Source organism: Phaseolus vulgaris, chromosome 10, assembly GCF_000499845.2.
Source record: "Phaseolus vulgaris cultivar G19833 chromosome 10, P. vulgaris v2.0, whole genome shotgun sequence".
Lineage (NCBI taxonomy): Eukaryota > Viridiplantae > Streptophyta > Magnoliopsida > Fabales > Fabaceae > Phaseolus > Phaseolus vulgaris.
In genome coordinates this window covers 38,505,841-38,530,714 of record NC_023750.2, presented here as the reverse complement: position 1 = coordinate 38,530,714, position 24,874 = coordinate 38,505,841, and the positions used below count along the sequence as shown (strand labels likewise).

The 24,874-nt window shown below is 34.2% G+C and overlaps 3 protein-coding genes across 9 annotated transcripts; 2 read left to right on the top strand and 1 right to left on the bottom strand.

The window, feature by feature from the left end:
- The first annotated feature begins 366 nt into the window (after positions 1-366).
- LOC137818429 (protein SUPPRESSOR OF PHYA-105 1-like) lies at positions 367-6,955 on the top strand. Of its 5 annotated transcripts, none has more exons than XM_068621865.1 (9): positions 398-536; positions 959-1,204; positions 1,304-2,417; positions 2,821-2,978; positions 3,824-4,664; positions 5,124-5,270; positions 5,520-5,837; positions 5,933-5,992; positions 6,480-6,955. In XM_068621865.1, the coding sequence occupies exons 2-9, from the start codon at positions 1,017-1,019 to the stop codon at positions 6,672-6,674; spliced, it is 3,021 nt and encodes a 1,006-aa protein (XP_068477966.1). In that variant the 5' UTR covers positions 398-536; positions 959-1,016; the 3' UTR covers positions 6,675-6,955. The 5 variants fall into 5 exon arrangements, with proteins under 5 accessions (XP_068477965.1, XP_068477966.1, XP_068477969.1 ...); XM_068621868.1 differs by lacking the exon at positions 398-536 and adding an exon at positions 566-581; XM_068621866.1 differs by lacking the exon at positions 398-536 and adding an exon at positions 593-673.
- Positions 6,956-12,943: 5,988 nt separating this feature from the next.
- Positions 12,944-18,243, top strand: LOC137819210 (protein SUPPRESSOR OF PHYA-105 1-like). Of its 3 annotated transcripts, none has more exons than XM_068622990.1 (6): positions 12,944-13,335; positions 15,094-15,862; positions 16,113-16,259; positions 16,465-16,782; positions 16,868-16,927; positions 17,305-18,243. In XM_068622990.1, exons 1-6 carry the CDS (start codon positions 12,989-12,991, stop codon positions 17,485-17,487), a joined length of 1,824 nt encoding a protein of 607 aa, XP_068479091.1. In that variant the 5' UTR covers positions 12,944-12,988; the 3' UTR covers positions 17,488-18,243. The 3 variants fall into 3 exon arrangements, with proteins under 3 accessions (XP_068479091.1, XP_068479090.1, XP_068479088.1); XM_068622989.1 differs by having other exon boundaries at positions 12,945-13,323; positions 15,094-15,934; XM_068622987.1 differs by having other exon boundaries at positions 12,945-13,335; positions 15,094-15,934.
- A 228-nt stretch (positions 18,244-18,471) lies between these two features.
- Positions 18,472-21,753, bottom strand: LOC137819209 (uncharacterized). The gene is made up of 2 exons (XM_068622986.1): positions 19,710-21,753; positions 18,472-18,848 (listed from the first exon to the last, which is right to left on the bottom strand). Exons 1-2 carry the CDS (start codon positions 21,604-21,606, stop codon positions 18,706-18,708), a joined length of 2,040 nt encoding a protein of 679 aa, XP_068479087.1. The 5' UTR covers positions 21,607-21,753; the 3' UTR covers positions 18,472-18,705.
- Positions 21,754-24,874: the final 3,121 nt, after the last annotated feature.

Sequence of the window (24,874 nt, the reverse complement as noted above, 5' to 3'; positions counted from 1 at the left end):
TGCTTAAGAAATAAGTCAAGTTTCTACAAATTTTAAACAAGTAAAATAAACATAATGATATTTAATATTTAACACTCTATAAATATCTAAATATCTTAACTTTAAACTAATATTCTGTGTAAGTTTTCAATCAAAATGAGTTCCTAACACAACATCATTTTTTAAACAAAAACATTAAACATTACATTAAATAGTTGACGTACTCACTCGGACCACCTTAATAAAAGTATAAAAAAAATGAAAAAAAAAAGAATTAATTTATACTTCATTTAAATTTGTGTAGGTGGCGGCGGCAACATGATATCGTGGCAGTACTTTTGGCCTCAGAGGACAGTCTTATTATGTACTCAGAATCTAATTAATGAAAAAGAAAAAGTATTAAATGGTGTCCATAATAATTATAAAAATATCTAACTCAAAACATCCTTAATTTTTCCTCCAAATTCAAAGTATTTATATTGGTTTCATTGTATTTATTGTTTGTCAGTTTTGTGAACAAGATATTTCTTTTCTGAGAGGAACTCTTATTAACTGAGGTAACCATCCAAACCATCCTCTTTATCAGTTCATTTTATCCATTGGTATCTGATATTTCTTTCTCTTTCCACTACCATAGCTGTTTGTATATGTTCTTGCTTAACACAGTCACACTCTCTATAATCTTAGCTAAATGGTTAACTTCCATGTTTTGTCATCTAACATTGTAATTGTGTTTCTGATATAACAAATTGTATAGTTTCAATACATGCATGCTTATGTCACCCTTTGGAAATTTTAGAACAGAAGCGAGATTTGACATTTTTTTTGTATCGGTGACAGTAAAGGAGTCCAGGATTAAGTATAATTGTGTCTAGGTTTTCACCTTCATTCATGTTCATAGTTTGTCATTCTAATTATGTTGAGGTTTTTTCTATGAACTATTTTTTGTGATCCCATTGATCTAATTTTTCTGGTGCAGTTCTTTGAAATTAATTGAAGGTACTGCACTTGGATTTGCATGAGTTTTGCTAGAAGACATGACTACTGCAAATGGTGGGACTGAGACTGAGGAGCACAAGAGAAAAACTAATGATCCTTTTCTTAAGCATGAGGGTCAGCAAAACATGTCAAAATCACCTAGATTGTGCACACCTATTAAGAAGGAATGGTCAGAGAATTTGCCAAATGAGAATGTGATTGGTAATCAAGATAATCATACGAATAGGTATGTAATTTCCTTAGCTGAATCTAGACTTCCTAGTACTAGTTTGTGTTCTACTATAGACTCAGAACACATTGTTGAAAAGTTGTCTGTTCCTATTAGGAATTATAAGAGCAAGAATACAGACTTAGTTAGTCACCCACATAATTCAAGACAGGAAAGGAATCAATTGACTATTGAGTCCAAGTATTATGGCTTAAATAGAGAAGTTGTTTCCAAGGTTGAAGAACAGTTCAGGTTAAGTAAAGAACTTAAGGGAAATGATTCTGAAATTTGGGGTCTGAAGTCTCTCTCTGACAAGAGTGTAAATCAGAACTCACTGAAAGTCTCAGGGGATATAAGCCATATGGGCAAGGCTATAATCTCAAATAATGCACATCTTATTAGCAGCATAACTCAGAGTACTTCATCTGCTTATCATTATCCTCAATCTGTAAAGCAAACAAGGAAGGGAAAGGGGGTTATTTGTGAAGATTTAGACAAAAGCTTCATCATTGTAGGAGCACATAAGAGCCAGGAGGATGAGAAGCCTTTTGCGGCCAAGTTTCAATCTGATACACTGAGGAGATCAAATGTTGAAGATGATAATAAGCCTTTAGTGGAAGGAACTGTAGTGTCTGGTATCAATGAAATCAACTTAAGAGAGTGGCTGAAATGTGAATGTCATAAAGTGAAGAAATTAAAAAAGATTCATATATTTAAGCAGGTATTGGAAACGGTTGATTTTGCACACTCCCAAGGACTTGTCTTGCTAGACTTTCAACCATCTTGTTTCACTTTATTGCCTTCAAGTAAGATTAAGTACATTGGTTCATATGGCCAACAACAGTTAGGTAATGAAGTCATGACCTGCAATGTGAATAGGAAAAGGCCTCTCGAACAGAATACCTGTGCTTGCCAAAGTTCGAGTACAAAGCAGAAAAAACTATTTGAGGAGACAGAATCTTTTAGGCAGTCGCATCAATGCTCCTTTACTCATGACTGCAGGACAATAGTGAATCAAACTTCTGACACAATCAGACCCTTGGAATCGAGGAGTAAAGAAAGTATTTGCCAAAATATTTCTAATTGTCAGCAAACTTTTACCAAAGAAAATCAGTTTATGTCTGCTTCCATTCAGTTAGAAGAGAAGTCGTATTGTAGTCCAGAAATGCTGAATGATGGAGTCTGCACCTTGTCATCTAATATTTACAGCCTTGGAGTTCTTCTTTTTGAAGTAAGAAAATATTGTCTCACACATTGTTACTTTCCATAAAGCTTTATCATATATTCTTTTGATTGATAGCAAGGCAAATTATTTTGTTGGATTTCTACAATGAAACTAACCATAGATCTTCAATATGCTCCATTTTTTTTCTGAATATGTTCATGAAAACGATGAGATTTTTGGTTGCTGCAACCTGCCAAGAAGTTAATTCCAAGCAAGACACCTGTTTGACATGCAGTACCAAACCTTTAGAATTGACATTGAAACATGAGTTATGGTGGATTAAACTTTCCGGATTGGAGTTGTTAAATATGTTGATCATTTTAACTATTTAAGTTGCTATTAATCATATTCAAAGATTAACTCGTTAAATATATTAATCTTTTAACATTTAAGTGGATGGTGTTCTCAGTTGCTGTGCAATATTGAGTCAGAGGAGGCGCATTCAACTGTGATGTTGGAGTTGTGTCATAGAATCTTACCGCCTAAATTTCTAGCAGAAAATCCAAAGGAAGCTGGCTTTTGTCTTTGGCTTCTGCATCCTGAACCATCCTCTCGCCCTAATGCTAGGTGATGTAATATGTTATCTTATGTTTGTCAATATGCCTCATTTGAATTTGTAAAATTTTTCTTACTCAAGGATGTATTATGACAGTGCCATCTTCAATGGCTTCAGGATGGATGATGATAGTGGTGACATACTGATATTGAGGGGAACTTAGGACATTGTGTGGAAAAGTTAAAGTTGCATGCTTTTATCTGGCCACTCATATAAATGAGTGGTGCTAACTACACAAACTCCATATGACTGTCTTAATCTTAGGAGCAATGTATGAAGTAGTGCAAAATACTTACTACATTATGTATGCGACTTGTTAATATGATGTTACTTGGTTTTCTGCTTGTACAATGCAGCCTATAGATGATAAAAAGAAACTCGTTCTTAACTTGATTTGCTAGCCATATGACTGTTATTCTTATTGCTCGTAATGCTTGACAAACCAGATAACTAAAAGTCAGAAACCAATAAAAAGGAGTGTTTCTAGAATGGCTTTAAGCTTCATAGAAAATTGGTTAAATATCCATTTGTGTAAATGTCAGCTTGAAACGGTGCTGATTAGCACATTTTGTTATTAGTCTCCTTTGTGAAGGGCATGCTACGCTGTTAAGGTGCTGTTCATTTTTTGGTTTTTGGCATTTCTTTATTTCCAGATTCCATTACCTTATGCGAATATTTTTTGGCCACTAGCACCTTGGAACTTCTTGGCTCTTGGTAAATGAAAGTAGCTGCTCAGGAAAACCACATCAGTCTCTCTCATTTATTTTACTTGTTTAAGTAATCATACAGCTAAAAGAATATTTATATAGATGTAGTTTATATTATAATTTTTTAATTCTTCTTTTATGTACAACAGGATAATTTTAGAATCTGAGTTTATACGCCCATCAGAGGAATCAAGTTCTATAGATGATGATGGAATATCTGATGACGAGGCTGAAACAGAAAAATTACTACATTTTCTAACTTCAATCAAAAAAGAAAAGATAAAACAGGCAGCCAAGTTGGAAGAACAGCTACATTTGTTGAATGAAGATATTCAGGAGGTAGAAAGAAGTTATTCATTTGGGACAGATTCAGTATTTCCATTGGCACAAATGAAAAATTCTGAAGTGAGAGAGAACAATTTACATTTTCAAGATTCTTCTGGTTCAGACATCAGTAGATCCATTCAAAGGTCATTTGGTGATGAAGAAAGATTTATGGCTAACATAAGTCAGCTAGAGAATTCTTACTTTTCTACGAGAATCCAAGCCCTGCTAAAAGATTCACCTATTTCAAGCAATTATAAAAATCTGATGGAAAATAGATGGAGATTGCCTCAAGGAGAGCATGCTAATAAGGAGCCTAGAAGAATTCATAATTCTGTTGGTTGTCTAGGATCCTTCTTTGAAGGTTTATGCAAGTTCGCTCGTTACAGCAAGTTTGAAGAGCGTGGCAGATTAAGAAATAGAGATCTGCTTAGTTCATCCAATGTAATGTGTGCTTTAAGTTTTGACCGTGATGAGGACTACATGGCAGCAGGAGGAGTTTCAAAGAAAATCAAGATTTTTGACCTCAATGCTATTTCAAGCGATTCTGTTGACATCCAATACCCAGTGGTTGAGATGACAAATAAATCAAAGCTTAGCTGTGTGTGCTGGAACACCAGCATAAAAAATCATCTGGCATCTACTGACTATGATGGTGTGGTTCAGGTGTGTATACCATGCAACATTTGAACTATACTTGATGAAATGGTTTAATGCCTTTTAGTCTATGCAAATATAGCAAATTTTTATTTTAGTCCACATGATTTTTTCAAGTAGTCCTTATCCTTATGTAATGAAGTGATATATATCTAGACATGTCATGTAGGTGAGTTTCAGATAAACATCACCTGACATATCTAGATGCATACACTATCAACTTAACATAAATAACGATAGGTACTACTTTGAAAACTTTTACAATTTATAAAGACTATAACTAACATTTTTTTAGTGATATTGAAACTAAATTCATCATATTTTCAAGGACTAAAATTATTAAAACATTGATGAAAACCAACTTTTGTCTTGTCTTCTTCATACTAACCAAACTTCCATTGCCTTTGCATTTGACTATTTCTTAGGTTTCATTGACATTAATAACATGACTTGTATGGATGAATTCAGATGTGGGATGCAGAGTCTGGTCAGCCATTGTCCCAATACACGGAGCACCAAAAGAGAGCTTGGTCTGTTCATTTTTCTCTGGCAGACCCAAAAATGTTTGCTAGTGGAAGTGATGACTGCTCTGTCAAACTGTGGAATATCAGCGAGGCATGCTTTCTTTTATGCATTTAATAGCAAATCATTACTAAGACATACTCCCCCTTTCCAAAAGTATAGTTGTTTAAGAATCTAGTTTTGTTCCAAAACTTTAGTGGTTTTAGAAATCCAATTGTAATACTTGTACCCTTATTTATATCCACTAAAGCATTGAATTTTACTAAACTGATAGAAAATATGCGGTTGAATTCTATTGCTTCATATTGCATAATAATTGTCTCATATGCTGTTGTTTTGCAGAAAAATTCTCTGGGAACCATCAGGAACGCTGCCAATATATGCTGTGTTCAGTTCTCTTCTTACTCAACAAATCTTTTATTTTTTGGATCAGCTGATTTCAAGGTTTATGGTTATGATCTTCGTCACACTAGGATTCCATGGTGCACATTAACTGGTCATGGCAAAGCTGTTAGTTATGTAAAATTTATAGATGCTGAAGCAGTTGTCTCTTCTTCCACTGACAACTCTTTGAAGCTTTGGGACCTTAAAAAAACCAGCTCTACTGGTTTGTCATCTGATGCATGTGCCTTAACCTATAAAGGTCATAGTAATGAAAAGGTTGGTCTCTCAACATATTTTACCACACTTTTCTGTATTTTTTTATTTGTTCTTCTAATCAGTTTATCTTTCATCGTCATCTTCTTCTTCTCCAGAATTTTGCTGGATTATCTGTTTTGGATGGATACATTGCATGTGGTTCAGAATCTAATGAGGTATGGCTTTTATTTTTTCATAACCTTGACTTCACAATATGAAATGGAATAATAATCTGAGTTCACCCTTGGATGCTGATTGTCATGAAGCCTGCAAAATATTTCACAATCTGCACTACATGTGGGAAAAGAAATTAGTTGTTGAATTTTCTTTTCTCTTTTGTGTTACTTTATGCTTATTTAGGAGCCTGATCATTGTATGAAATCAAGCTTTGTTACCACAAATCCTAATGCAGGTTAAAATATTATCTGTTCTGCATCACCAAGCATAATTCTTTATACCATATAGGTCATGTATTTAATTTAATGTGCACAATTAGAGAATGAGTATCATCCATTCTTACAATTAATACATAAGGTGAGGTCATTCTATTTACATCATGCTAATGGTATTTATGGAGCTTTGCTTCTCTTAATTGAATTTTCCAGCAAATGCAGGATAACAAGATACAAATTCTAATTCATTTTAAACATTGCTACCTTTCAGGTGTACTGTTATCACAAATCTCTGCCAGTGCCAATTGCTGCTCACAAATTTGAGTCAATTGATCCTATTTCTGGTCATCTAAGTAGTGGTGATAATAATGGACACTTTGTTTCTAGTGTTTGCTGGAGAAAGAAATCTAACATGCTTGTTGCCGCCAACTCAGTTGGAATTGTGAAACTGTTGCAGATGGTCTGACAGAAAAGAGAAAAAAATTGGAAAGCTTTCATTTCTTGACTGCATAATTTGTTTAGTACCCTTTTCAGAAGACTAAGCTTGCGTTTTATTTGACATAAAATCTCAGGCTTCAATGATTAAAGGAGTATTAACCTTAAATGGGGTCTTGAATTGTCATTGCTTCTGAACAAAAGTTAGATGAACAAGAAATGTATATAGCCTGTGCTAATGGAGGCTTTTGAGCTTGTAACTTCTCTTTCAATAATTAGTATCACATGGAACTAAAGGTTTCCTTTGATCAATTACTTCTGTATATAGCACACGTTCCAAAGCAAAGATAAATACCAATTAACTTCAAAATCACTTTTATTTTATCAGAAAAAGTACATGATATGACCTATGCTTTGCTATTAATTGCAAAACCTAACTGTAGTTGATATAATGGTTCAACTAGGAATGTTACACCCTTAAAAAATTGATTTCATTACTTTAGTTTATTTCATTGGTGCTAACTCTATATCTCACAAGTTTGTTATCACAAGAAAAAGAGCATCATGTTGAAGATTTGATTGAGAGTGCACTCTTTAAGTACTGAAACTTAATAGTTTATCTTTAAAGTAAGTTCTCTTATCTTGATAGTGGGTTGGAAAAGTCTTAGTCTTAAGCTGTTAGAATTAAGGTCAAAGTAGGCTTCATCCATTAAAATTAAATTTTTTTCTTTTTATAAATTGGCATTTTTTTCCTTATGATTGAGATATATTCTTGTTATATGAAATTAATGGTATGTTATGTGGTTGGCAATTTCTTTTTCCACCTCCATATAAAATAGATAATAAAATGTAATAGTAGTTGAGTAGTATTGAGTTTTGGGCCTTTCTAATTCTGTTCCTTGGGCTGAAGCCCAAACTATTGTATTTTGTATTTCATATATATTGTATATAGCAAAAGTAATAAGACAAGACAGTTATTTTTCCCTTTTCCATAAGCAATTTCATCTTCCTTTATCTTCTTCCTTCATCTTTCTGATCCCAAGCGGAGGTTATCACCTCCTACCCTCCTTTGCACATCATGCAGAAATTCAAGATGGTATCAGAGCCATTTAAAGCCTATCCTAGCGAGTGTTTGTTGGGCCTATCGTGCCACCCGCTATCGGGCCGCTATTGGACCACCCAAAATATATAGTCTCATGCACGAGTTGGCAGTCTCGGCGTGAGGGGGGTGTGTTGGAGATTCCACATCGACTAGAGATTAGAATCTTCATTGTATATAAGTGGGTGCAAACCTCACCCCATTGAGCCGGTTTTATGGGGTTGAGTTAGGCTTAAAGTCCATTTCGTAATATGGTATCAGAGTCCGCTGCCATTATTGTTCTTCCTTTCCCCTGTTTTCTTGATCCTCGTCGTTTCTGCAACTCATGGCTGAAGAAAAACCCTCACAGCAAAATGATCAACAAAACCCAACCAGTGCGTATTATCTACACCCTGGGGAAAATCCAGGTATGGTCCTTGTAACTCCGCTGTTAGATGGTTCAAATTACCACTCATGGAGTAGGGCGATGAAACGTGCTCTGCTTTCGAAAAATAAATTCAAGTTCGTCAACGGGGATATTCCTGAGCCATCGCACGGTGAGAGTCAATACGAAGCATGGGAGAGATGCAACGTTATGGTTATCTCATGGATCACACGCAGCATCTCAACACAAATCGCACAAAGCATCGTTTACATTGATAATGCGAAGGAACTGTGGGAAGATCTCAAAGAAAGGTTCTCAAAAAGCAACCATTTCCGTTTATCTGACCTTTTGCAAGAAATAAATTCTATTAAGCAGGGAGAAAGAAGCATAACAGAGTATTATACCGACTCCAAAATCTTGTGGGAAGAATCGGATTATTTTAGGCCATTACCGAGCTGTTATTGTAAAATGAAATGTAGCTGCAATATGATGAAAATCATGGCAGGATACAGGGATTCAGAGCGCATTATGAGTTTCTTGAAGGGTTTGGGAGAAGCTTACAATGCTGTCAAAACGCAGATCTTGCTAACAGAACCTCTGCCAGGTATTAACAAAGTTTTCTCTTTGGTTCTGCAACAAGAAAGGCACTTGAGTGAAAGTATAGGAATGGATACAAAGATTCTAGCAAATAGTACCGATCAACAACATCAAAAAATCAGTAAAACTAGTAACCATGGACAAGGCTGGCGCAACTACGGCAGAGGAAGGGGAAAAGGATATGGAAAACAGTGTTCCTTCTGTCACAAAATGAATCACACCGCAGACGAGTGCTACTCGAAGCACGGATACCCACCATGGATGAAGCATAAAGTCAACTACAATGCAGGCACTACTGAAGAAGATAGAGATCATGAGAACGAGAGAGGAAAACACATATTCAATGACGCTGTCAATGAGAAAAATTTTAAAGCTATCAATCCGGAGCAACTCCAACACCTTTTGGACATGATACAGAATTCAAAAGGAACAGAAAAGGTTGTTAACAACACCATAGGAGACTTCCCAACAGCTGACAACAACACAGGTAGAAAAGGTATGAATTGCTGGATTCTTGATACTGGAGCCACAGACCATGTGACCTGCTCTATTTCTATTTACACAAATTACTACAAGATAAAACCAGTAATGGTTAAGCTTCCCAACAATCAAAGGGTCACTGCTTTTTTTGCTGGAACTGTTTACCTAACCAAAGATATTATACTGCATAACGTTTTGTACATACCTGAATTCATGCTAAATATTATATCTGTGCAAAGACTAACAAAATCCTTTAAGTGTCAATTTGTTTTCACACATGATGTTTGTCAGATACAGGAAAAGCTTACCTTGAAGACGATTGGTCAAGCTGAAATCAAGGATGGGCTTTATCACATGTATGCAGATAGGAAGGATAGTCTTGTTAACTCTGTACATAATGAAGTTGTTTTTAAAACTACTGAAAAACTTGATATTTGGCATTGTAGGATGGGCCATGCTTCGAATAAGGTCTTAGAACACTTAGCCAAAACACACAATGATATACATTTCAATCATGATAATATCTGTTCTCCCTGTCATCTTGCAAAGCAACACAAATTACCTTTTCAGCTTAGTAAAAGTTTTAGTAAATCTGTTTTTGATCTTATTCACATTGACATATGGGGTCCTCTCGGTGTTCCTTCTATTCAAGGTCACAGGTACTTCTTAACCATTGTGGATGATTTTAGTAGACATACTTGGGTTCATCTTATGAAAAATAAGAGTGAAACTAGAAATCTTTTACAGCATTTTGTTATTCACATTAAGAACCAATTTGATAAGAGTATTAAAACCATTAGAACGGATAATGGCAAAGAATTCTGCTGGAATGATTTTTATGATAAAAATGGTATCATACATCAAAGTTCTTGCACTGAAACTCCACAACAAAATTCTATTGTGGAAAGAAAACACCAACACATTCTTAACGTTACTCGGTGCATAATGTTTCAATCAAATCTACCTAATGCATACTGGTCTTTTGCTGTTTTGCACTCTGTTTATTTGATAAACCGCTTACCATCACCTGTAATTCAGAATAGAAGTCCCTATGAACTCTTGCACAAATGCATGCCTGTTTTAGCTGATATTAAAGTCTTTGGTTGCTTGTGTTTTGCCTCCACTTTGGAACAAAATAGGCACAAACTTGATCCTAGAGCACGTAAGTGCATTTTTCTTGGTTACAAACAAGGAGTGAAAGGTTATATTGTCATGGACATACACTCTAGAGAAATTTATGTATCTAGAAATGTTGTTTTCTATGAAACTAGTTTTTGTGATCTGAAAAATAGGAATAGTCAACCCAATCAACCCATTACTCAAGAAGGAAACGATTTTATGATGTATCTGAATGATGGTCTTGAACAACCCGAAGAGAGCCTTTTTGAACAAGAAGAACAGAGACAAAACGAGAACAATGTTGTTCATGATGATCTGAGGCGTTCCACACGGATTAGGAGACCACCCACTTATCTGGAAGATTATCATCACCAGATGATGGTTGCACCGTGCAATAAGAATCTGAACTCAAAGGTACGTTATCCTCTTGATTTTGTCATTTCATACCATAAATTATCTGATAAACAGCTAAAATACACTTTGTCCCTTTCATCACAAATCGAGCCCCGAAACTTTGAAGAAGCAAAGGGACACCCTGAGTGGTTGAAGGCTATGGAATCTGAAATAAAAGCGCTCGAATTCAACAGAACCTGGGAAATCACAGATCTTCCTCCAAACAAAACTCCCATTGGATGTAAATGGGTATACAAAATCAAGAGAAGAGCTGATGGGAAGATTGAGAGGTATAAGGCACGTCTTGTTGCGAAGGGATATACACAACGGGAAGGAATAGACTACATGGAGACCTATTCACCAGTTGCGAGACTCACCACTCTGCGATGCATCCTTGCAGTAGCTTCTATTATGGACTAGCACCTTGAGCAGCTAGATGTGGATAACGCTTTTCTGCATGGGGATTTACAAGAGGAAGTCTACATGGACATTCCTCCCGGGATCACCACTGAAAAAGAAAACCAGGTTTGTCGCTTGACTAAATCCTTATATGGTTTGAAGCAAGCAAGCAAGCAATGGTATGATAAACTTACTACCTTTCTTTACTCAATTAATTTCACTCATTCAAAAGCTGACAGCTCTCTGTTCATTAGAAAAACTGAGAACACTTTTACAGCACTTCTCATATATGTCGATGATATACTAATTGCTAGGAATAACATGAAAGAGATACAAGCTCTTAAGAGTTCTTTGAATGCAGTTTTTGCCATCAAAGACCTTGGGCAATTAAAAAAAAAATTAGGTTTGGAGATTGCTAGAACAAAGAAAGGGATCCACATTTGCTAGAGGAAATATGCTCTTGAAATACTAGCTGATGCAGGGATGCCTGGTGCGAAACCAGTTTCTACACCTATGGTCAAGAAAAATGAAAAGCTGTTTGAACAAGCTGTTGTGCATGATGTTTCCGCATATCGAAGGATCATTGGCCGCTTGCTTTACTTGGTGAACACAAGACCTGACATCAGTTTTGCTGTTCAATGTCTTAGTCAATTTGTTCAAGCACCCACAAAACAACACCATCAAGCTGCACAGAGAATTCTCCGGTATATCAAATCCTCCCCTGCTCAAGGAATTTTTTACCCGAAAAACACAGATATCCAAATCAAGGCGTTCAGTGACTCTGATTGGGCATCTTGCATCTTGACACGGCGATCAACCACTAGTTTCTGTATTTTCCTTGGAGAATCTCTAATATCATGGAAAACCAAGAAACAGAACACCGTATCAAGGTCTTCTTCTGAGGCAGAATACCGTGCGTTAGCTGCAACTTGTTGTGAAGTTCAATGGGTTACTTTCTTGCTGGAGGATCTGTACATTACCACTCATAGCACAACAAATTTGTATTGTGATAGTCAGTCTGCTAGACATATCGCTCAAAATCACAGCTTCCATGAAAGGACAAAACACCTTGATATAGATTGCCATGTGGTAAGAGAAAGGCTTCAGCAAGGTCTCTTCAATCTGTTACCCATAAGTACTGAAAATCAACCTGCTGATCTTCTCACTAAACCAGTTGACAATGATGTTTTTCATAGACTCCTTCACAAGCTAGGCGTGCTGAATATCCACGCACCAGCTTGAGGGGGATATTGAGTTTTGGGCCTTTCTAATTTTGTTCCTTGGACTGAAGCCCAAACTATTGTATTTTGTATTTCGTATATATATTGTACATAGCAAAAGTAATAAGACAAGACAGTTATTTTTCCCTTTTCCATAAGCAATTTCATCTTCCTTTATCTTCTTCCTTCATCTTTCTGATCCCAAGCGGTGGTTATCACCTCCTACCGTTCTTTGCACATCATGCAGAAATTCAAGAAGTAGTAAGGCCTAATTAAACTTATAAAATAAAAGGTGAATTTTTTTTGAGATAAGAAAGCATGAGAAAAAGCAGAATCTTAATTGCACCCACCACTACTTAACCTTTTCTTTGATTTGATTAAAAAATGATAAGAATTGTGGACAGAAACCATACACGAAACTAAGCAAATTTTGTGCTTGAAATACATCAAACACATGGCAAAATAATAATAAAATAATCCATACCTACCCATATCTATCACTAAAATCACATTAATCAATATTTATAGTAACTAATATTATTATTTTATACACCTAAACATAATTAAAAAAATTTACATAAACATTGAGGTCAACTTTATCTCTATTTATTGTTTCATATGATTCACCATTTAAAGCATTCTTCTTTGCCTAATTCTCCCTCAAAAGCAACACAATGTGGAAAATGCTGCACCCAACCACTTCTACACTCACCACCACAACCCTCCTCAACCAACCCTCTCACCCCACATCAACCTCCGCCAACGCCCTCGATGTCGCCGTCGTCGCCGCCGCCTGCGCTCTCCTCCTCCTCCTCGCCCTCTCTGCCCTTCTCTACTGTCTCCGCAGGCGCAAGACCTTCTTCGCTGACTCCACCGTCAACTGCTTTCCCTGCGATGCCGCCGCCGCCTATCGGAAAACGAGGAACGCCACGTACTCGCCGGAGCTCCATCCCCTGCTCGCTCGGCAAACCTTGCCGGCCACGGTCGACGACGAAGAACAACAACTCTGGTCGCTGAGAGGGTCCTTATAATTTATAATTTTTTTAAATATGTTTTTTTACTACAATTTAAAGAAAAATTATATTTGACATTTTTTTAATTTATATGAAGAACCTTTTATATGGTGGTGGTAAAACATTTTAAAGTTTTTAAAAGGTGTGCGTTAAAAAAATTACTCTTATATTATTTATTAAAATAGGTTGTAAAATATAATTTATTAAAATGATTGGAAAATGGAAGTGTTTTGATAAAATATGGTGTAAAAGAAACATTTTTCTTTTCAAATATCAAAGTATGATTTTAGTAACGTATGTTTTCTACTTTGTTTCTATAATTTATTTTACCTGTCCCTAAATAATTTAAAACTGAAAATTCTACTTTTGTTAAATGGGTAAAACTTTGTTTTGTTTTATTTTTTAATTCCTTTAAAATTAGAAATTATAATTTTTTAAATTTAATTAAAGATAAATAAATAACATTATTTTGAAAAATATAACTTTTTCGATCATCTGTATGTGATTATTATCTTCAATACACACTCCACTTTTTACTATTCATACAAATTATTATTAAGAATATACCTTAATAAGTATAAAAAAATAATTTTTCAATTATTTAAGTAAAGAAAGTAAAATATTTTTTTATAGGACACATTAAAATTATTAATTTTGTAAGGTCTTTGTTTTTCATATTTAATTCATCTTTCATTTTTTTTGTATTATATAATGTTTGTTTAAAAAGTAATTATAACAAATTTAAATTAAATATAAATTTAAAAAGTATTTAAATACTTTTTCTTCTTTCCATTTATATTCGTACGTGGAGGAGGAGAGAAAACAATATTATAGTGAAAAAAAAGTTTAGTGTATTTTTTTAGTATATAAAGGCCATGTATATATAATTAAATAAAGAAGAGTTTGATTTCTAAATTTTTTTAAAAAAACGTGTAAACTTATTCCTACAAGCCTAAAAAATTGATGCTGCGTTTTATTCATGTTTAAAAATACTAAATTTAGATATTCTTTTTTTAAATTGAAGACTAAATATATGGATATAAAAATATAGACCTATGTTTGATAAAAAATAAGATTCAAAACATATATTTTTAAAAATATATTTATATCTTTATCAAAGAAAATCTTGATGCGAGAGACTAGCCCTTCTTTTCTCTTATATTCAAGGTTTCAAATAAACTTTTATCCGAAATAAAAAAAAAAATCAAAATTCAATATATTTGAGTCAAAATGAATAAGGAAACTTTATTTTATTTATCTTACAAATAAACTGTTTACTTTTGGTGATTTATTTATGAAAATGTATCCAAATATGTATTTTTTCTTTCATAAAAAAATTGTGTATTTTGTCTTTCGTAAAAAAAATTGTATTATGAAAGTAAAGACTATGTAATATGTCACATTTTTTATAAAACGATATAGACCAAGAACAATTATTACCTATATACATGGAATCAACTCTCCAATGAAAGTATTTTGGGAAAGAAACTTGAACTAAAAATCTTTTCTGAAAAAAAGAATTTCTTAAAAATGTTAATTTTAAGTAGAAACATGTTTCCCTAACCTTAGATTTTTGGAAATGTAGTGTTTGTATTCAGATCCATAAAACTTGGTCAAGTATCTGTTTGTGTTACATGTGATTGAGAAACAGATATCTGATTACTGCATCTTTTATATGTTTGAATAATGACAAAGCTAAAGGATTGTTGATATAAATGTATCATGTTTCTTCTATAATTTTGTAATTTTCGTTTTGTGTTTAACAGGAAGATTACAGAATCCGAAGTTGTATGTGAACCAGAGGAATCAAATTCTGAAGATGATGTTGGAGTATCTGAGAATGACTTTGAAACACAGATTTTACTACATTTTCTACTTTCACTCAGAGAAGAAAAGAAGAAACAGGCAACCAAGTTGGAAGAAGTGCTGAATTTCTTGAATGAAGATATTAAGGAGGTAGAAAGAAGCTACTCACTTGGGACAGATTCAGCATTTCCTTTGGCACAAACGAAAAATCCTGAAGAGAGAGGAAACGGTGCACACTGTCAAGATTTTTCCAGTTCAGACATTAGTAGATTGATTCGAAGGTCATTTGCTGATGAAGAAAGATTATTGAGTAATATAAATCAGCTAGAGAGTTCATACTTTTCTGCAAGATCCAGAGCCCTGCCGAAAGAGGCTTCATCTGCTTCAAGCAATGATAAAAATGTGATGGAAAGTGAATGGAGGCATGTAGAGACTGTTGATAAGGAGCCAAGAAGAATTCGGAGTTCTTCTGTTGCTTGTCTAGAATCATTCTGTGAAGGTTTATGCAAGTTTGCTCGTTACAGCAAGTTTGAAGAGTGTGCCAGATTAAGAAACAGTGATCAGTTTAGTTCTGGCAATATAGTATGTGCTTTAAGCTTTGACCGTGATGAAGAATACATTGCAGCAGCAGGAATTTCAAGGAAAATCAAGATTTTTGACCTCAGTGATATTTCAAATGATTCTGTTGAAATCCAGTACCCAGTAGTTGAGATGTCAAATGAATCAAAGGTTAGTAGTGTTTGCTGGAACACTTACATACAAAATCATCTGGCATCTGCTGACTATGGTGGTGAGATTAAGGTGTGTAGTTCTTGCAACAATAGTGCTATAATTGTTGAAAGAAAACCAATGTTAGTCATGTTCTTTCATTCGTACCAAGAAGTATGCTATCATTATATCGTTGTTTTTGCTGTTTTGACTACTTTTAGGTTCCATTGACATTTGAAATTACTGATATAACATGAATGGATAAATTCAGATGTGGGATGCAGGCACTGGTCAGCTTTTATCTCAATACATGGAGCACCAAAAGAGAGCTTGGTCTGTTCACATTTCTCTGTCAGACCCAAAAATGTTTGCTAGTGGAAGTGATGACTGTTCTGTCAAAGTTTGGAATATTAACGAGGCATGCTTTCTTTTATGCATTTTAATAGCAAATCATTACTATTACACTTGGTATTTATACTATTTGAAGTTATATAGTGTAATATTTTTCATCTTCTTTTGCCCTTTTCCTGGAATACTAAACAAGATTAATATGTGATAGAAAGACACGGTTGAATGCTTGTGCTACACATTGTGTAATAATTGTCTCAATTTTTTGCTTGTAGAGAAATTCTGTGGAAACTATAAAGATGCCTTCCAATATATGCTGTGTTCAGTTCTCTCCTCCATCGACAAATCTTTTATTTTTTGGATCAGCTGATCACAAGGTTTATGGTTATGATCTTCGTCACACTAGAATCCCATGGTGCTCTTTAGCTGGTCATGCCAAATCTGTGAGCTATATCAAATTTATAGATGCTGAAACAGTTGTCACTGCTTCCACTGACAACTCTTTGAAGCTTTGGGACCTAAAGAAAACCAGTTCTTCTGCTTTGTCTTCTGATGCTTGTGTCTTAACTTTTAAAGGACATAGAAATCAAAAGGTTGATTTTTTTTCCACATTTTACCATACTCTATTTGTCTTCTTTGATATTTTGTAATTTGTTTGTTGTTCAAATTCTTCTCCAGAATTTCGTGGGATTATCTGTTTTGGATGGATACATTGCATGTGGTTCAGAATCTAATGAGGTATAATTTTGATTGTATCCTAATCTTGACTTTGTAACAATGGAATATTAGTCTGAGTTTGTCCTTGGATGCTAATGATGTGTAGTAATTAGTTCATAGGTTTTACTTCAAGCCAAGGCTATGTATATTTGAAGGTAGCAGATTTTATTTGTTCTAGAACATTACTTTATAGCACATGAAACATGCTTGGAGTTCATGCATATGTCTCGTACCTAATTCAATGAGAATCATTCATTCTTACAGTTAAGACAATTAACAAGGTGATGTGATTCGTATCTACACCATGCTAATGATAATATGGGACTTTGCTTTCTCTTAATAATTTTTCCATAACAAGGTACAAAATCTAATTTATTTTAAACATTTATCCCTTTCAGGTATACTGTTATCACAAATCACTGCCAGTGCCAATTGCTACTCATAAATTTGAGTCAATTGATCCCATTTCTGGTCATCCAGATAATGGACAGTTTGTTTCTTGTGTTTGCTGGAGAAAGAAATCTAACATGCTTGTAGCCGCCAACTCAGTTGGAATTGTGAAACTATTGCAGATGGTCTGACAGAAAAGAGAACTTGTCTGGTTAACACTGAAGCCTTAAAAGGGTTCATTTTATTTTAGATGAACTATCAGACTAGGTTTTTTATTCAGGCTTCAATGATTAATGGGGAATAAATTGCTTTTGAGCAAAAGTGTGCTTATTTTTCATGCTTTCATAATTTTCCGGATCTTGTTTCCTACAAAATGATATGAAGATAACTTTTTTAAGATCTGAAACAAAAAAAAAAGCTGAACCAAAAGTGTATATAGCATGTACAAATTTAGGATTTTGAACTGAAGCACTAGTGAAGCTGAAGCGTGCAAGTCTCTTTCAAATATCAGTATCACACATGACTATGGTTTCCTCTGATTCATTTACATCTGTATATAGCACCCTCCAAAGTGCAAAGAAGAAGTTTCTCTTTCAGAAACTTCGCATCTAGGGACACCAGACAGACCTGAAAGTTGGATTGAACTTGAATCTAAGACAAAGATGTTGTTTTACAGCATAACTTCTTGCTCCTACACATCCAAGCTCCTGATACTGCAGTCTGTTAAGCAAGTGAGGGATATATTACTAAAGCAAATCTGGATGCAGCGCAGAGATACATACAAGTTACTTTAGTGTCCAAATCACTTTTAGTTTATCAGAGAAGTACAGGATATGATTTATGCTGTTCATTTCTAGTTTGCTTGTAAAAACTAGTTGTAGTTGTGATAATGGTTCCAATATTAATTTTACACCGCCAATGAAAATTGTGCAAAACATGTTTATTCATATTGGCAGCCAACTCTACCTATATGTCACAGAACTTTTTTATTAACTACCTGAAAAAAATATCCTATTGAAGATTGGTGATAAAGAATGCGATATAAAGCAGAACTACTGAAACCTTTTATACACCATGTTTTAGTTTTCTGTTATGCTCAAAAGATGTTTCCAGTGCCACTTTGCTGGATTTGAGTCTTCAGGTTCTTTCCACCCAGTTACTAAGGATAAGGAAATGGTGGAAAAAATGTTTTCATGCATTAATCAGACATTTTGCTGTGGCATGAATACAAGGAGTCTGTCAAAGAACTTCTAGCTGTTCCTATCCTTTTTCACATACTACTCATGTCAAGAATACATTAATTTAAGCTACTTAAGTTAATTATGTGAATCCATCCTTGCAAATGAGAAGAATCTTAAGTATCTGCTTGGTGTCTGAAGTCAGACTAAAATGTGAATCCATTCTGTGATCTAAGAAAGCTCAGAGTCTGAGACATGACCAGAAGCTACTCTTCTTATTCCCCTTGGACTTGATATATTCTCTGAAGACATCCTCATACTTCTTGCACGAGGGGACATTTGTGGAGGTTTGGCTGATCTCGCTTTCGGTGTACCTACATTGAAAAACACATCAAGTCCAGAAACAATTAGCAATTATATGAGACTGAAGCTTCCTTAACACCCCTCTCCTTTTCCTTTTGAAGGCAGATTTATATTTGATAAATGTTTAGTGAGTAGATTTCACTAAATAGGAAGTAGGCTTCCCATCATTTAGCCTCTGTTTGATTTTCTTCCTACTTTTTTGTTCTAAAAACTGTTTTCTAAAATAATTTTCACATTTTGAACAAAGAACTTCTCATTCCAAATTTATTTTATTTAAAAACTTTCCAAAAGGATTTTTAAAAAGTTCATATCTTATTCAACCTTTCTCCCAAATTCTCACTTTGCTGTGTGTCTTGCCTCACCCTCTACCAATTGTGTGAGCAACCTTGTTTAGTTGCAGTTTCAAAATGGAAAATCAAACTCACCCTTAATATGATGCACTAGTATTTCAGTCTCATAGTACATTTTATTGAAAAGTGTGCTTTGGTAGTATTCCTCTTTTGTGTATGTAATATAAAAAAAATTTGATAAAATGAGGACATAATTAAAGTCATGTAATGACAGTTGGTGAAAGTGGATTTTTGGGCTTTCTAAGTTCCTTGTACTTGTTCTGACACGAAAATTGCTATATGCAATTTCAGTTACAACATTTCTAAATCATTCTGACATTAAAATTTTCTCAAATTGTTAGAATTAATAGACTATTATGGCTAGAATACTTCTGTAATTTCGTTGGTTTCTTCCTAGCAGGCCTTTTTGTATCCTTGGCGTGCAGGAGTTTGCAACTTAAGATTTTGGTTGATTAAAAAGAAATTCACAAACTTGCCATAATGGCATGAAAACTAGCAAGAGCAAAAAGTTCAGAAGGTAACCTGGTTGTTTGGCGAGCTTCAAATCAAGAGATTTCCTGGTCAAATTAATTTTTCTGCTCATAATTTCATTTCCGAGAAAAGTCTTCCTTTCAGCTGTGGATGGAAGTGGTTCATCCCCTGAAGTAACAAGTTCATCACCACAGGCTGAAGCATCACTCCCAGACTCAGAGTTTTCCTTACAACCTGTAGTTATTTTTTCTCGCTCTATAACTTGGTAGGCAAACATTTGAAATGGAATTTTTGAAACTGGTGCTGATTCGGAACTTCCCCAAGAAGGAAACCTCCTCAGAAGCACAGACTCTACATCACAATAATCTACTGGTGGCAGTGGTGGTTCTGGCTGACTACTGTAACCAGGGTTCATAGCAAGAAATCTTTTTATGTAACGAAGAACTCTACATATGGTAGCGAAGCTTGGACGTTGATTTGGGTCAATATGCCAACATCTCTTTGTCAAGTTAATAACATATTTTGGTGAATTAAGTGGGAAAAGTGGCCTCTCTCCTGCCCTTATGTTTCTGCTCATTTTCTCCCCTTGGAGATGACTATCTTCAAAAGGGACTTTGCCAGTTAGAAGCTCAAAGCAAACCATTCCAAAACTATACACATCAGATTTCTCTGTGTACTTGGAGCTTGATGTACCCCCTGAGTTTTCCTGCTCAAGTACTTCAGGAGAGTACCAGATGAATGGGGGAGTTCCATTCTGATTTGTGGTCCCTTTTTGATTCAAATCCTTGACAGAAGTTAGTCCAAATCCAGTTACCTTGGCATGCAAGTAACCCTCTGGGGATGTACCTCTAGGCTTAACAAGAATGCTTGAAGGGTTTAGTTCTCCATGATATAATTTCTTTGAATGCAAATACTCCATTCCCCTGCCAATCTGAAGCATGAGATCAACTGCCACATGAAGCAAGAACGGTATTCGCCTCCGTGGACCATGAATCTCTTTGATGTGGGTGGAAAGGGTTTTGCTCATGAGTTCCATTAGCAAAAAACATTCTTTCTTCTCCTCATCAGCAAAACCACAAAGGCAGTCCATTATATTTGGATGGGAAAGAGATAAAAGTTCTATGATCTCAGGTTGCAAAGCTTCAATGTCTCCAGTAAAATGTCTTATCACAAAGCTTTCACCTAACCATGAAATCTCCTTGTACTGACTAGCATTCCCCATTCTTCTTCTCACCTGGAAGTCCTTAGACCCAACCAATATTGTGCTTGGAAGGAGCCTCCCTGCTACTGATTCTGATATTTCCAAATTCCTCAAAAGCAAATCTATCAATTTCTTCTCATACTTTGTTACACCTTCTAATTTCTTTTCATAGAGTTTGTTGTAAAGGAACCATCTATCTTCCTTCCAAACTGTATCATAACGGTGGCATAAGTCCTGAGTGATGAGGTACTGCTTCCCAAATTTCCACCTGAAAAGTTTCATGTCTCTATACTCTTTCCTATATTTGTTAGAATTTATATTCTTCTTCCTTTGCATCTCCTCTTGATCCAACCCTGATGTTTCTCCTGCAGACTCTATAGCTTCAATTACAACTGGCATGCAACAAAGCAAATTGTGTATATGAAACTCAACACAATCTGTGTTGTGGCATAAGGTAATGGCTTTTGCCCACCAGTCCTTTGTTTCCATGCATTGCCTAATGTAAGTTTCACCTTCTCTGAAAATCTTATGGATCTCTCTCAAGGGCTGCTCTAGAATCTTCCACTTCACATTCTTCTCTTCAAATTGCAGGTTCTGTATAATCTCATCTGCAATACACTCATATGTAAAGCTGAACACATCATGCAGCAGAGAACATTGCCTCTGATTGATTTGAATGTTCTCCCGGAATACCATCACAGATTTCAAACCCCCAAGTGCCTCCCCAATTTGCCTAAATTGTTCCATAACTCTGGTTTTGATCTAAAATAAACCCTGAAAAGAAAGAAGAGAGATGAACAAGTAGTATGAGTTCAATTCATTCACATTGGAAACCATTGTAATTCATCAATAGAGTTTAGATTCTAACCAGATAAGAATGGCGGTGAGCAATACAAAATGAAAGCAAAGAAGGAGATTGAGATCACAAGCTCCTTCTTGTGTAAAGCTTATGCAGATTGAAGCACCATCAAAATTGTACATAAACTAAAGCAGAATTCCTTCCTTCCAAAATGTGATTAAAAAAAGAATAGGAAGAAAAATGAGTTCTGGGTTTCCTATGCAAGAGTTGATGTCACCAACTTTCCAAGAGAATCAAACAATCTTGGCATAGGAATGAAAAATGTAAGGAACCAAAAACATAAAAGTGAAAAATGAAAAAAAAATGGTAAATTTTTTAACTTTGTAATATTATTAACCAAGACCAGTAACTTTACATGAAGTTATGTGAGTTATGGTACAAGATTAGAAAGTTGATGAACTTGAGCTTCACCACTCAAACATGATTGTGAACGATTCTGTGGGGTGACAGTATTCCCGCGAGTTTAAAGGATCTGTCTGGTTTTTTTGACATGACCAATTCTTTCCTTCTAACTACCCTTCACTTAATAACTAATCCTTTAACTCCTCAACTAATGCTTCTTACCATGCCAACATGCAAATCACAAATGAACCTAAAGCTTGGATCTGAACCATGCAACTACTATACACTGGCTCAACACATATCATCTTACATTTTGATTTATACATTGTCTAAAAATTATATGAAACTGTTGGGGAGTATATTATAATGTTAATATATAACTTTTTAAAAAAAACCTATAATAAATAGTACTTATTCATTTTAGTATGAATGTTATTACTTTTAAATTTTGAACTAATAAAAAAAATTATGTAAATTAAAATTAAAATTTTCTTATTTAAAAAAAATTAAATACTAAAGTGGACATGTATTATATAATATAGCATGTCTATCCTAGAGTTATTTCAATTTAACTACTAATATATATTAGAGTTCTAACTTTTAAATATATATAATTGTGTTAAATATTTGAATAATTCAATTATGGTAAAATTATTAGTATTATCTATTTAACTCAACTATAATATCTCCAATGCAATGCAAGATAACAAAAATGGATTTTTAATTTATTTTTTATGGATTTTTCAATAAAATCTTAGAAGATCTGTGTATTAAACTTATAATTTTATATATAATTCCTACATCAAATATGCTTTTATATTGCCTAAAAAAGTTTATAGTATTATGATTTTTTATTAACTTGTATTCATCTTCTTCGTAAGTAGCTAAATATTAAACACTACAAGAAAAATTGTAATTAGCTGTCAAAAAAAGTGAGGGTCAAGTAAGAGACATTATTAGTGTCTCCAAATCCTACATAATTTAGACACAAAATTAAATATTAATTATAGTGTGGACAAAGAGGTTTTAAACGGACACTAAAATCATAAAAAAATAATTGTACCTCCCATAGTCTTCACTAATTCATTAGCAACCTTTGTATTAGTGTCAACTTAATGGGACACTAAACTCACTTTAAGTATCATTTAGTGTTTCCCTTTTACTTTTGTATGGGTTTATTGGGGAGGCTAATATTATTATTTCTTGTAGTGACATATTTGGTAGAACATTTTATTGTATGGGACTTGTTTGACTTGAATTATTTTGTTAATGTTTGTGAGAAATAAGAAGCACAAGTGGTGCTTAGATAAGTTGTACATGGTCCTGTTTTGTATTGGAACCAGGTTAGGTGATAGACAACGGATCAAGACCAATGTTTTGGCTTCAATTTTATGTAACTCTTTGCTTTGCTGTTATTCACATGTTTTCTGTAGACATATGCATGCTCATATCACAGAGAGAGAGAGAAAGAGAATTAGAGATGCTGTTCTATTTTTCTGTTTACTTCCCTAATCTGTCAACTAATAAACTATTTTTTCCCCATCCTAGGGCATCACGTGCAGCCATTTCTGCATGGAACATGTCTTAAAGCTGCTGGAAAATGCTGCAAAAAATACAAATCCCTTTCCACTTTGGTAACGTGCTTCCTCTCATTACAAAACTTGGTTTCTGTTTTTACTCTGTTGGGTTGGCTATGTCACCTAAGAAATCTCCAATCAACTGTTCTGATCTAGGGAGACACTAGTCTCAGTGTCGAATGGTATAGTTTTCATTCTATAAAATGAAACACACTTCCAAGAATTTTATGTAATCCATCAAACATTTCATGTAACTTTTTTTCTTTAAATTCTATTACTCTTATCTTTTCTTTCTCAAATTTTGAATCCAGTCACTAGTTTAAATAATAAAATATTTACTCTTAACCTTCACAACCGTATGTTATATATACGAAAATCTACTAAAAATCAGTAAATTTTTCCGAAGATTTCTACCTTTGAATTCGTTATACAGATATGGTATTGAATCTTACACAAATGGAAGACTTTCAGAAGATTTTATCCAATTGAAAATTTCAACATGACTTCGGTGATCTTGAAAGTTCAATCAATAAAGTTAAATAAGCAAGTAATAACTAAATTAGATTCGAGTGACAACCTTGCTTTGTTGCAAGTTTACTTCCAAAAAAAAAAGTTAAAAAAAAGTTAAATAATGTTTTCAAAATATGCAATGCTAACTAGATATGCATCACCTAAAAATGATTGATATTCTGAACTTATTCAATTGTCGTAACTATAATTGTATGCAATAAACATAAGTTAATGTGACTTATTGTCCTCTGCAAATGTGACAATTTATAATCAGCTTTATTCACGCAACCTCTGAAATTAGTCTTGGACAAGATGTCTAGCATTGATGGTTTTTAAAGTGGTTCAAGAATATCAAAAATGCTTATGATTTTTTAGTTCACTCTTTTATTGTTAGTTAAAATTGATTATTTATTACAAAATTATGTAAATCTCATTCTTCAATGAACTTTCACTGTAATAGTATTCTACTCATACTAAGCTCAAGCTAAGATCCTACTAACTCCCACACTCTCCACGAATACTCTAAACACAAGCATTAACATGTATTTTAAACAATCTCTATTCTTGACTAAAATTAATTAAATAAAACACTTTTTTTTAATAAAACTTAATTATTATTTAACGAGTCTATTTTAATTTATAGTTTTTTAGTGATTTTTAGCCAGTGAAATGTATTCCTAATACTCCTCCAAAGTCTAAATTCTACCATATAGCTCATGAATCATAG

What these genes read in the sequence shown, in the direction of transcription:
- LOC137818429 (XM_068621864.1), top strand. Translation starts at nt 1,017, where the DNA reads ATGACTACTGCAAATGGTGGGACTGAGACTGAGGAGCACAAGAGAAAA. An exon ending in AACTGTGGAATATCAGCGAG is followed by an intron (nt 5,271 to 5,519) that starts GCATGCTTTCTT and finishes GTTGTTTTGCAG; the next exon opens with AAAAATTCTCTGGGAACCAT. An exon ending in GTGGTTCAGAATCTAATGAG is followed by an intron (nt 5,993 to 6,479) that starts GTATGGCTTTTA and finishes GCTACCTTTCAG; the next exon opens with GTGTACTGTTATCACAAATC.
- LOC137819210 (XM_068622987.1), top strand. Translation starts at nt 12,989, where the DNA reads ATGTGGAAAATGCTGCACCCAACCACTTCTACACTCACCACCACAACC. An exon ending in AAGTTTGGAATATTAACGAG is followed by an intron (nt 16,260 to 16,464) that starts GCATGCTTTCTT and finishes TTTTGCTTGTAG; the next exon opens with AGAAATTCTGTGGAAACTAT. An exon ending in AAGGACATAGAAATCAAAAG is followed by an intron (nt 16,783 to 16,867) that starts GTTGATTTTTTT and finishes ATTCTTCTCCAG; the next exon opens with AATTTCGTGGGATTATCTGT.
- LOC137819209 (XM_068622986.1), bottom strand. Translation starts at nt 21,606, where the DNA reads ATGGAACAATTTAGGCAAATTGGGGAGGCACTTGGGGGTTTGAAATCT. An exon ending in GAAGCTCGCCAAACAACCAG is followed by an intron (nt 18,849 to 19,709) that starts GTTACCTTCTGA and finishes TTTTCAATGTAG; the next exon opens with GTACACCGAAAGCGAGATCA.